Genomic DNA, 13,058 nt, shown 5'->3' with positions numbered 1-13,058 from the left:
ATTGCAATGAATACCTGGTGTACCTATTGCATTACATGGTAACTATGTAACTTTTACTCTTAATTGTAATTCCTAAAGATATTAGAATTTCCATTTGGTTCAACCATATTGGGTTCACGACTTAAGTGAATAGTAAACTAGTTTTTGGGCTAGGGAGATGCACGGAGACATTGCTTGCATAACTTTAACTATGTTTTGTTGCCAAAAATAACCATAATTAACTCAAACTCTTATTAAGTTATTGATTTTTCCATCACATTATATTTCAACCACAAAAATATAAAGTGTAGCATAACATAGTCAAGTGGATAAGTGGTTTACATCTGCTTAACCATAGAAACAACTAGGTCCAAAGTAATATTGAGTTTAAAAATTGTCTTCCAAATCAAGCACTTACAAAAATCTAGGGATCTAAAGTACTCCCTCCGTCCCAGATTAGTTGTTACACTTTCCTTTTTCGTCCGTCCCGGATTAGTTGTTACACTTCTAAATTAGGAATGACCCACAATTATTATATTGTCTCTCTCTTCCCACTAAATGTTTTTTTGTCCCCACACCCTCTCTCAATCAATTAAAAAATACCCCACTAACTCCTATCACATCTACTTTTTCAATAAAATAACAATTGATAACCAAGCAACCACTTATCACCTAAACCTTTGTGCAAAGGGAAGTGTAACAACTAATATGGGACGGAGGGAGTAGTAGGTTTCCGCCAAAGCGAGGTGCTATTTTAGTTGACTTAGATGGTAAGGTATCCCAAAGGAACACGATGATTGTGGTTTTAACTCAAACAACAATGGCATATGTTGTGGCAATGGGATAAATTATGGTATTAATTTATTAACCAAGAGTAATTTGGAGATTACTAGCAATAGGTTTTGCTTACCTAGAATCTTAAAAGACATAAGACATGCCAAGGTTGCTTAAGGATTTAGGACTTTTAAGGTCTTGGAATCGTTTCATTCATTTTTGGACCATCACTAATAGAAAAATTGACATATGCTTCCCTTCAAGTGCGGCTCATTTATTAAATTGGCAGCACTTGAACTCAAGTGCGGACTCCTTTTACAAAAGAGCCGCACAAAATATTACTAAAAATAATTCCCAAAAAAGTTTCCCAAGAAAAGTTTCGTTTCCCGCTTCTCCTCTGGTTCTCTACTTTACCCCAAAATTCACAGAACTCACCACGACAAGCCGCGGCGCCGCTGCTCTTCCTCTTCCTGCCGCATCGCCGTTGCTTCCCCCCCCCCCCCCCCCCCACCCCCCACGCGCCGAACTCTTCCTCTTCACCACATATTTACCAACCTTCACTTCTTTAGTCCTCCTCGACGATGCCTTAGTTGCGCGTTGCTAAATGTTTTGCCTAAAACTATAACCTAGTTCTATCTTATTCATCAATAAGTGCTTGAATCTTCCATTCAATTGTATTTTGGAAAGTCGAATTTGAATTTCCGGTTCTCCAAACCCTAGAAAATGTCGGGCGGCTTTTTCCAAGTAATCAAATTTCTCTCTCTTGTTCCTTTAATCTGTTAGTTTACAACTGCGTAGTAATGATTATTGATGTTTTGATTATCAACGGATCCTGTTTTAGATCGGGTTTAATTGGATCATCCACTTGTGTTAGAATGTTTTAATTTTGGCCCTGCATCATGCTTTGTTTTATGTAAAACAACTCCAATTAAGAGAATAATTAGTTCTTTTCATTTCACTCTAATGCATCCAGATGATTCTCATGGGAATCTTGGTTTGCATTATTCATTTTGAATTTGGATTCAGCAGGAGTTTGTACTTGTAGTCACCAATACAAATAGAGTCTTTGCACAATTATGGATGAATAGTTTATTGTACATCGGGATTGATGTCTTAACATTTTGTGCTGCAATTTTATTGCTCCCTCCAATTAAAAACCGTAGTTTCTATTAACAAGTGTGCATACTTCGTTTTTATTTTGTCATAAGTTATTATATTTTTTCCATAAGTTTGAGATTTAGCATGATTGAAGGGATGCTAGCCCGTAGAGGATTGAGCAGATCCAATAATCTTCCTTTTTTTATTCCTAATGTTTTTGTTTCATAATATAACTATGTTTTTCTAGGTATGCAGATACCGTATGATTCAGGAGGAGTTCAATTCTCCAAGCCTTTCTGAATTGCAGTAGTATTTGACAGATGAGGATTACAGGTAAGTGTCAATTTTGTTGTCATACATCAGAATTGTTGTACTTGTTTTTTTGCTGCAAGCTACACTTATATTAATATAGAAAAAAGACAGGAATGTCTCTCCCTGTCAGTTTTGCTCGGGTTTTCTTCTGGGCAAATTACTTTATGTGAAGAAAATGGACTTGGGTGTTGGGCTTTACAATTTATGTGTTCATTGCCATGTTGTATTCTGCAGGAGCAATTTAACCAATTTGTGTTTGTTACTGATCCTTAAATTTGCTTGACGCCGGTATTTTTTTGCCCTGCTACAGTATGGTCGTTGGATTTTATATCTTGCTGCGAGCTGTAGACCGGTTTTCTGCTAACTATAATAGTTTTCATGGACAGTTGGACGGGTAGTTCCTCATTCTCTTTGGAATAAATTGCGATGTGGTTGTCATTTGGGACTGGATCTAAATGTTTAAACTTCATCTTGACAGAGAGATAGATGAAGATATATCTTACCTAAAGACTCTAGCTATTAGCTTACTGACTGACCTTGGCTGCAATGAATAAATCTTGTTTGGGGCTGCGGAGCTACATGCGGTCTCTGCCTTCATATGCGGGATTGCTTCATAGGAAATGATAAAGTTATGCTACATTTGTTTTTTTATTCTGTTTTCTTTTCATGTTCTAGCCATAGTGCAAATAGTTGGATTAACACTTGTAAATTAAATACTTAGTGTGATTGTGATTAGTGGCTTCCTTGGACGTGTAGCACTTTAGAGAGTTTATAGGCCATTTTGGTTTGTGAATGTTTATCCGAGATACTATGAGTCATTAATCCTTACAACAAGTGTATTTCTTGGATTCATTATGTACTCTGGAATTTATAGGAACCGAAAAAGGCATCCTTAGGGATTTACATGAAATAAACACGTAAGTGGATTTACTTAACTACCATTGCTTGCCTTAAGTAATTTTGTATGATAATTAATTAATGGCTTGTCTTAATTTTTGTTTCTCTTTAGAGGACTTTTTGAATTTCGAGTGAAATGCAACTTGCCACAAAGTTGAAGATAAACACAAAATGGCTAAAAAATATAAGTAAGCTTTTCTCACATAGGTGTTCTTTTATAAAAATTAACAAATGATTTTATTGACAACCAAGAGGCTTATAAACAAAGTTACAAGGAAACAGACCAACACAAGCACCTAAACTCCTCTTAGTTGATATACATGCTAAGGTAACTAACAGTCCAACTACCACAAAATTACTCTTTATATAAAAAATTGTCTACATAGCTAAAATGGACTCAAGTACCTCTTGCTGAGCAGCTTTTGTGTTGGTTTCCTTTTCTTGCAGATTAGCATGCCTCAAAGCAATTCGTAAGCTAGGTAATAGAACTAATACCAAATTTTATGTACAATGATGGACACTGTCCTCAACCTTGGTCTAAATGATGAATTGGTTGTAGGCCTAGCAGCAAAAAGCGGAGAACGCTTTGCCTATCACTCATTTAGGCGTTTCTTGGACATGTTTGTCGGTGTAGTAAGTACTTACTCTGTGTAAAGTCATATATTCTTTTAAAATACTCATTCTCTCATTGCTTGGAATTGTTTAGTAAAATGTTTCTTTTTTTCACAATTAAAAGAAACAAAAAAGATTAGGATGACTATTGTTCTGCAAGATGCAATTTTTATGAATCAAAAGATTTTATAATTAATCATGAGACTTAAAAATATTAAATTAAGTCTAATAAACAAGTAGGGGCTTAAAATACTTATTTAGGTTCATTAGGTGAAAGTTGGAAGCGAAATAAGTCATTTTAGTCAAAATGTGACTTATAATGATTAAACGAGCCTTATAACTTGACCAAAGTAGGTGAGAATGAGTCTTAGAAACATTAAAATAAGTATATAGACATGTAAAGGGTTTAAAATACTCATTTAGATTCATTAGTTGAAAGTTGTGAGCGAAATAAGCAATTTTAGTCAAAATATGTACCACAATGAACAAACGAGTCTTAAATGTGCATAGCTTGACCAAAGTAGGTGAGATGAGTCTTGGAAATATTAAAATAAGTATGTAAACATGTAAATGGTTTAAAATACTCATTTAAGATCATTACTTGAAATTTGGGAGCAAAATAACCCATTTTAGTCGAAGTGTGACCTATAATGATCAAACGAGCCTTAAATGTGCATATCTTGACCAAAATAGGTGAGAATGACTCTTAGAAACATAAAAATTAAGTATATTAGACATCTTACGCGTTTAAAATACTTACTTAAGTTCATTAATTGAAAGTTGGGAGCAAAATAAGCCATTTTAGTCAAAATATGAACTATCTTTAACTAACAAGTCTTAAATGTGCATAACTTGACCAAAGTGGGTGATAACGAGTCTTTGAAACTTAAAGCTAAGTGTATTATACATATATAATTCCTTTTAGAGCTCCCAATTGCTTAGAACTTGAGATGTTGGATGAGATTATGTAAGATTTTTGGATTTTGATTTGAGGGGCAATTTTTGTATTACGACGTTATGTTTTGATTTTTCCTCCCTTGATTTGAGGCGCTGCTGACGTGGCGCAGATGCTGCCAAAACAAGGACGTGGGCTCCGTCCTTGCTTTGTCTTTTATTGGTGTACCTTCGTACTATTCGTACGAAGTTTGGCACGTAGTGTTTTCTTGGGGATTAAGACTTGATTTGCGTCTAAAAACAAGCCGTTTTGGGTTTTTGAATTTCGGTTTTACGGGACGAGGCCCGGCTTGCTCGGTTTTGTGGGTTGGCGCCCGAATTTGGATTGCTTAGTGTCATTTTGACTAGAAAAGGCCTTGTAAAACAAATGGAATGGTCCATTGGGTGAGATTGTACTTGGATTTTGAAATTGATTTTTTGAAAATTGTATTTTTTTTACCGAGTTCCGGAAGGGGAACGGCCTCGGGGATTGGATTTTGGCTCTTGGATTTTGGACATGTTCTTAGCAATTGGAATTTCCGCACGGATTTGCTCCAACCGCCTAATAAGGATAATGGTATTGTCATCATCCCAGTGCGGAGACACAAATTAGGTGTCTACAGTCATGCTAAAAAGTACTTTAATACATAAGGCTCTGACACCACTGTAGGGGAATACAGTTAAATACATATTAACATGTGCGGAACAATCCCCAAAGCCAGGAAGCATGTATAAAGTACAGATTAAGCAAACTTACATTCGAAGTGTGTTTTCCCTAGTTTATCGATTCACGAACACGAACAAAGAACTCCAATCGTCGTTCCTCTATTTGGTTCACCGACACGTTCAGATCCGTCTTGAAATTCGTAGCTTAGACAATGCTCAAGAGTGTTTAGCTTTTTGGGAAGAACAGTATGAACGGAAGAAAACTGAACTTACGTAGTATTAGAATTAGGCTAGGGTTGGAAAAACATAATTTCTGTTGTGTGTTACAACCCTTAGGTTATAATGTGACCGGCCAAGGCACAAGGCCTCAACCGGCCACAACACATGCACACAGAAGCCCACAACGCACGCGGGCATTGCAGCCGTGGGTCGTGGGCCTCGCTGCTTTTCTCACTGCCTTACTGCACTCCGCGCGCGCACACAGCAGCCTTGCGGGTTGGCTCCTCCCTGCACATGAGTTGTTGTCTCGTTGGGCCTTGCGCGCATGCGCGCTTGGCTCGATGGGCCGGCCGCTTCGCTGCGGCTCGTATTCCCGACCAGCGCCTTACGGCTATTTTTATCGTATCGTACTTGACATCTTTTCAGGTAAGTCCACGATGTGGATTACCATGAAATCTTTTCACCAGTCGCAATGATAAAGTCTATTCGGATAATTTTAGCAATCGCTGCATATTACGATTAAGAAATATGGCAAATGGATGTCAAAATTTCTTTCTTAAACAACATTTTAACAGAAACTGTGTTTATGACACAACTTGAGGGTTTTGAGGATCCAAAGAATGCTAAAAAGGTATGCAAGCTTAAGAAATCCATGTATGGATTAAAGCAAGCATCAAGGAGCTGGAATATACGTTTTGATGAAGCAGTTAGTGACTTTGGCTTCGTCAAGAACGCAAACGAATCTTGTGTATACAAGAAGGTCAGTGGGAGCAAGATTGTTATCCTAGTGTTATAAGTCAATGACATATTACTTATCGGAAATGACATTCCTATGTTGAACTCTGTAAAGATTTGGCTCGGGAAATGTTTTCCGATGATGGATCTAAGAGAAGCACAATACATATTGGGCATCAAGATCTACAGAGATAGATCCAAGAATATGATTGGACTTAGTCAAAGTACTTATATCAATAAGGGGCTTGATATGTTCAATATGGCTGACTGCAAGAGAGGTCACCTACCCATGTCATGGAATGACTTTTAGCAGACTTAGTGTCCAAAAACACCAGATGAGCGAAGACGAATGAGTGGGATACCATATGCATCATTTATTGGTTAAATAAGGTATGTTGTGATATGTACACCCCCGGATGTTTCGTATGCACTTAGTGCTACGAATAGATACCAGCCGTACCCAAGGGAGGCACATTGGACTGCTGCCAAGAACGTTCTGAAGTACTTTGTTGACTCTGAGTTTTGATGATGACAACGCAAACTTCCTAATCGTTGTTTAAGTGTGTTTTTGTAATGCTAAGTTAGGGAGTGCCTGAGTAGGACAAACTAAGCATGTGGAACAAACACCAAGCAATGCAGGAAATCCTAAAGAATCGATCAAGTTTGCAAATCATATCGATGGTTGATACTCTAAGTGGTTGATCCTCAAAGCAGTTGTTCCTCTAGATGGTTGATCCTCTGAGTGGTTGATCCTCAAAGCAGTTGTTCCTAAAGATGGTTGATCCTAAGGATGGTTGATCCTAAAGATGGATGTTCCCAAAGATGGCTGTTCCCAAAGATGGTTGATCCCAAAGATGGTTGTTCCCAAAGATGGCTGTTCCCAAAGATGGTTGTTCCTAAAGATGGTTGTTCCTAACGATGGTTGTTCCTCACGATGGCTGTTCCTAAAGAAGGTTGATCCTTAACGGCTGATCCTAAACAAGTTATTTAGGGTGTTTCTTATATAGTATGAAGATCATCAAAGTTCCGAAGAAGGAACAATGCATGAAGCGTTCAAGAAATGCTTCAAAAGGTGCCAAAATAGAAGCTACAACATATGAGTTGATGTTTAGGTTTTGTGTAAGTATTTCAATATCGTTTATGCATAATATGAAACTAAAGGAACACGTGTGTTTTAATATGTTTTGAGAAAATAGTATTTTGTAAATAAAATAAAGTTTTATAAAGCAAAAATCTTTCGGAATATAAATAAAACGATTTTAATAAAATCAACATTGGATTCTGATTCAGAATTCCTTGTTTTCCAAGAAAAAGTTTTTACTTGTTCCTAAAACTACTCCCACTATTTTCTCTGAATTGAACGTGTTAAAAGTGGTTTGAAAAAGTCTTCCTGTTTCTCTCAATCAACGTGCACGTTACTGCTCCCAGTAACTGTTAGTGGCAGTTGAGGGGAACATGGGAAACTGGCCTAGGAAGTTCTTCTATAAAAGGAAAAGGATTTTCATTTCTCAAATCACAACTGAGAACGTGCAATATTTCTAAAGAACTTAAGAGTTTTTATAAAAGTCAGTTTGCAAAAGAGCGTGTTCCTAAAGTTCCTTTATTGTACATAAGCTTTATTGAATACTAGAGTTTTCATAATTTGAGTTGTAATTGTGGGGTTAAGGATCGAGTGATCCTTGAGTTGTGGGGTTAAGGATCAAGTGATCCTTGAGTGTTGAGTGTAAGGTTTGAGTGATCCTTAAAGTGACTTAGAGTCAAGTCAGTAAGAGAGTGTGAAAGGAGCAAGCACTGTAATCAAAGGGGATTACGGTGGGGAACTCGTGTTCAAGTGGAACTCGAGTTATTGAGTGTGCTGAATTCGAGCGATTACAATATATAAAAGAGTTTGAGGTTTTCTCTTCTTGATAAGGATCAAGAAGTTTCTTCGGTTTTCACATTCTTCTTATTAATTTGATAGTTGTTCCTTTAATTTCTAAATTCCACAAAGGAACACCCTAAGTTCAAAGAAAAAATTCACCCCCCCTCTTGTCAGTGTTCCTACTGGAATATCAGTTGGTATCAGAGCAGGATCTCACAAAAATACAGGAAACCCTGTTGAGAAAAAGTTCCTGGAAAGTATGAACACTCACGAGAAACTCGAAGAAGGTTATTCAACTCAAAGACCTCCAATGTTCAACGGAAAATTCTATTCCTATTGGAAGAACAAAATGGAGATCTTTATCAAGGCAGCGAACTATCAAGTTTGGCGAGTTATAGAAGTCGGTAACTTCGAGGTAATACAAACCAATACTGAAAATGAGGTAGTTCCTAAACCTATTTCTGAATTTGTGAAAGAAGATTTTGAAAAATATGAAATCAATGCTATGGCTGTTAAGATTTTGCATTGCGGCCTTTGACTTCATGAACACAATAGAGTTATGGGGTGCAAGAGCGCAAAGCAAATCTGGGATCTCCTTCAAGTAACACATGAAGGAACAAATGAGGTCAAACGTTCTAAAATTGATTTACTAATGTCTAAATATGAACGTTTTGAAATGCATCCACAAGAAACAATTCAGGAGACGTTTACTCGTTTCACTAACATTACTAATGAACTTGTTTCCCTTGGAAGAATTATTCCCTCTGATGAACAGGTTAGGAAAATTCTAAGGAGCATGCCTCAAGATGATCGATGGAGAACCAAGGTCACTGCATTGTTTGAAACTAAGGATTTCACCAAATTCAACATTGAGTAACTGGCAGGATCCTTAATGACACATGAACTACATCTAGGATCAGTTGTTCCTGATAATCCCAAGAACCGAGGTCATGCTCTTAAGGCTGAGGAACTGGAGGATTCAGAACCAGATGAAGAAGAGGCTGCCACTTTGGTCAGAAGGATGAAAAGATTATACAGAAACCTCAGACCGGGAAATAAAAAAGGAAGGAACTCCGGAAGAAGAACAGTTGGTTCCAAATCCGACCAAGGATGCTTCAGGTGCGGTGATCCAGACCCTCAAATCAGGGAGTGCCCTCAGTGGGAATATGAAAAAGGAAAAGGAAAGGATCAGCTCAAAGAAAGATTCAACAAACCCACCTTTTCCAAACCCAAAAAGGCAATGATTGCAACATGGGGAGATGTTACAGACTCGGAGGACGATGATGACCAACCAGAAAAAGAAACTGCCAACCTGTGCCTCATGGCAAAGATTGATGGAACAATGCAAGATCCATCAAACGAGGTAAGTTCCACAACTTCTCAATCTTTGTCTAATAATAGGTTAATTGAATCACTGATTGAAACTCTAGTATTTTTTAAAAAGCTTAGTGTAGTAAAGGAACAAAGTAATAAAGCATTGGAGCCCAATAAAGATCACATGACCTACCTAAATAATGTTAGATATGAGGTACAAGGTAGGTTCTTGGAATTTCCTGGCAGGAACAACTCTGTTAAAGACACTTTTAGAAGAGTTAAAAATGTACATACTATTCTTGATTAAACTAATAATATTGATGAAGTTCAGGAAAAAGAGGATTTCGAACTTGGTTTGATTCACTTTATAGATGAAAATAAAAGGATAGATGAACCAGTAATTCAAGAAATCAAAGCAAATCAGGGAGTACCTATGCAAGAGGAACAAGCAGAAAATCAAGGTGTTCCTATGCAAGAGGAACAAGCAGAAAATCATGGTGTTCATGTGCAAGAGGAACAAGCAGAAAATCAGGGTGTTCCTGTGCAAGAGGAACAAGCAGAAAATCAAGGTGTTCCTATGCAAGAACAAGCAAAAAATTAAGGTGTCCCTGTGCAAGAGGAACAAGCAGAAAATCAGGGTGTTCCTGTGCAACAGGAACAAGCAGAAAATCAAGGTGTTCCTATGCAAGAGGAACAAGTAGAAAATAATCTGGAAGTTCATGTTCAAGAGGAACAAGCTAATCAGGAGGTTCCTATCCGAGAGGAACAAGCAGAAAATACTGGAGTCTCCGTTCAAGAGGAACAAGAGGAACAAGGAACTCCAAGATCAAGAGGATCAAGAGGAACTCAAGGAGTTCAAAGAACGGAAGAAATTGAAGAAACTTTGGATGTTCCCATGGTTCAAATTCAACCTAAACCATGGAAACTTCAGAGTTCCCATCGAATGGAACTGATCGTCAGCAACATTGTTAGGAGAATTCAAACAAGGTCTCAACTCAGGAGCTTTTGTACTTTCCAGTCGTTCCTCTCCATAATCAAGCCAAATAACCAGAAAGGGATAGGACTCAAATAGATGTTCAGGAACAAGCTTGATGAACATGGAACAATAGTCAGGAACAAAGCAAGGTTAGTTGTTAAATGCCAAAATCACCAGGAAGGTACTAATTTCAAAGAAACTTTTGCTTCTGTTGATAGATTAAAAACTATAAGAACCTTAACTGTCTTTGCAGCCTTTACGGAAATTAAGTTGTACCAAATGGACGTCAAAAAAGCTTCCCTAAATGAATATTTGGAAGAAGACGTCTATGTGGAACAACCTCCCAATTCTGAAAATCCTGAATTTTCAAATCCAATCTATAAGCTTGACAAAGCTCTCTATGGGTTAAAGCAAGATACTAGATCGTGGTACGAAATATTATCTAAATTTCTTCTGAAAAATTATTTTAAACAAAGCAGATCTGACAAAACTTTATTCTTAAAATCAAAAGGAATTGACTCACTAGTTGTTCAAATTTATGTTGATAATATACTGTTTGGTGCAACTAATGAAAGTATGTACAAGGATCTTACAAAGTAAACAAGCAGAGAGAAGCACGAGAAAATGAGACTGGAACTCGGAACGATCAAACTAAGATAAGGAAGCAAGAAGATTCTTTCAAGGTATTACTTTAACATTAAATGCATGACGACTTCGATATATATATTCATAATTTTATGTGCGAAAGCATAGCTGAAGTTTACCATCGTTAAGGATCAACCTGAAGGAAATAATGCCCTTGGTCCAAGTATGAATTCAATGTTAAGTCTAATAAATGCGGTTCAGTATTAATTAACAAGTTAATAATTCAGTGAGATCAAGTGAGCTGAATGCCTAGCTAGAGGCCGCTTCAGTTCAAGTGGAATTAATGATATTAATCCACAGCTTACTCTTGACTGAACCCGTAGGGTCACACAAATAGTACGTAAACGGATCAAGTATTTAATGGCATTAAATACTCTATCTATGGATAATCGGAATCGACGGATCTTGGTTTCAGTGGGAGCTGAGATCGTCACAAGCAAGAAATGAATACTCCGGAAACGATGATATTCCCGGAAACGGAAATATGGATCGTATCGGAAATATAAATATTATCCAAGTCGTAGATGTTGCCGGAAACGGAAACATGGTACGTATCGGAAAATATTATCGGAAATGGAAATATTGCCGAAATCGGAAATATTGCCGGAAACGGAAATATTGTCAGAATCGGAAATATTATCGGAATCGGAAAATAATTCCGGAAACGGAAATATTAAATATTTGTTCGAAACGGAAATTAATTCCGGAATCGAAAATATTAAATATTGTTCGTATCGGAAATGAATTCCGGAACCGGGAATTTAATCGGAAGCGTATCGTACGAATAAGCATCGGACGAGGCTTGCTAGACGAAGGCCCAGCACGAAGCCAGGCCATCGCCCAGCAAGCAAAGGCGCGCCACAACACAGCCCAAGGCTGCGGCAGGCCTACCGCAAGGCAGGCCCAGTGCGCAGCTAAGGCCAAGGCAGCCTCGTGGGCTGCGGTAGCTCGCATGGGCTTCGTGGGCGTGTGGGCTGTGCGCGGGCATGGCCTGCATGCTTGCGGGTCATGCTCGTGTGTGTGTTTGTGTCCATATACAATTCCTAAATCTATTAGGATTTGGTGTATGATTAAATTCCTATTCCTATTAGGATTATTTAATTAATTAGAGTCCTTGTAGGATTCTAAGTTTAATTAAATCGTATCCAACTAGGATTCCAATTCCCTTCCCAAACCTCTATAAATAAGGGCCTAGGGTCATAATTTATACGCACGATTGAAGTACTCAAAGGGTAAGTTTTTGAAAGAAAATTCAGCCACTCTCTTGCACTAATAGCCGAAAATTCCTAAGCACCTTAAGGGCGATTCTAGTTGGTCAATCTTGAGGCGGATCCGGACGTACTGTGGACTATCTACGGAGGGACGACACTTGGAGTCCTAAAGACTTGTTCTTGTTCGGTTCGGGCGCAGCTAGGGAAGGCACGCTACAAAGTGTATGCATCTATACTATGCTAAATGATTATGTGTAAATAATATGCTTTCCTGGCTTTATGGTTTTTCCGCATGATTTATGTATTGTCATATGTATCATAACCTAACAGTGGTATCACGAGCCTCTTATTATTTTCATAATCTAAATTGCATAAACATGGTTAAGTATTACAAATTTGCAAGAATTAAAAGGGGTGATTAATTTTCGTAATTGTTAATTAATTGCAAATTGCGTTTATTTAATTATATGTACGCAGTTTTTCGGCAGTTTCTTCGTTACTCATCCAAATCGAGTGATTTTTGTGTCAATTCCGCATGTAAAAGGCATTCAAAAATTGTGACAAAAATAATTATTTTTCGGCCGAACCCAGAATTCTCAAATTCGAACGCAAAAGTTTGTAAATTTAAGATGTTAAATTAAATATTTGCGATTCTTGTTGATAAATCTTGAATTTTTGATTGACCTACTATATATGTTTAACAAGTTTGAATGCCTAGCCTTGTTAATTATGCAATCTAATTTGTAATTATGATTAATTTGTTGAAATTCGAATAATTTAGAATTGATTTGATTTTCATAATAAATTAATAATTTAATTAGATACC

The 13,058-nt window shown here is 37.4% G+C and overlaps 1 protein-coding gene and 1 long non-coding RNA gene across 3 annotated transcripts; both read left to right on the top strand.

The window, feature by feature from the left end:
- The first annotated feature begins 1,249 nt into the window (after nucleotides 1–1,249).
- LOC110791957 (uncharacterized) lies at nucleotides 1,250–3,104 on the top strand. Of its 2 annotated transcripts, XR_002534247.2 has the most exons (4): nucleotides 1,250–1,497; nucleotides 2,099–2,184; nucleotides 2,474–2,557; nucleotides 2,642–3,104. It is a non-coding gene; the product is annotated as an uncharacterized lncRNA (long non-coding RNA). The 2 variants fall into 2 exon arrangements; XR_008919005.1 differs by having other exon boundaries at nucleotides 2,474–3,104.
- Nucleotides 3,105–8,978: 5,874 nt separating this feature from the next.
- LOC110791959 (uncharacterized) lies at nucleotides 8,979–10,472 on the top strand. The gene is made up of 2 exons (XM_056842143.1): nucleotides 8,979–9,449; nucleotides 10,056–10,472. The coding sequence occupies exons 1-2, from the start codon at nucleotides 8,979–8,981 to the stop codon at nucleotides 10,470–10,472; spliced, it is 888 nt and encodes a 295-aa protein (XP_056698121.1).
- The last annotated feature ends 2,586 nt before the right edge of the window (nucleotides 10,473–13,058 follow it).

This window comes from Spinacia oleracea, chromosome 4, assembly GCF_020520425.1.
Source record: "Spinacia oleracea cultivar Varoflay chromosome 4, BTI_SOV_V1, whole genome shotgun sequence".
Classification (NCBI taxonomy): domain Eukaryota; kingdom Viridiplantae; phylum Streptophyta; class Magnoliopsida; order Caryophyllales; family Amaranthaceae; genus Spinacia; species Spinacia oleracea.
The sequence above is the reverse complement of the archived record's forward strand: the minus strand, read 5'-3'. Positions and strand labels throughout refer to the sequence as shown.

Coding starts and splice junctions, on each gene's coding strand:
- LOC110791959 (XM_056842143.1), top strand. CDS start 8,979: ATGACACATGAACTACATCTAGGATCAGTTGTTCCTGATAATCCCAAG. Junction 9,450..10,055: donor TGCAAGATCCATCAAACGAG/GTAAGTTCCACA, acceptor CCTGTGCAACAG/GAACAAGCAGAAAATCAAGG.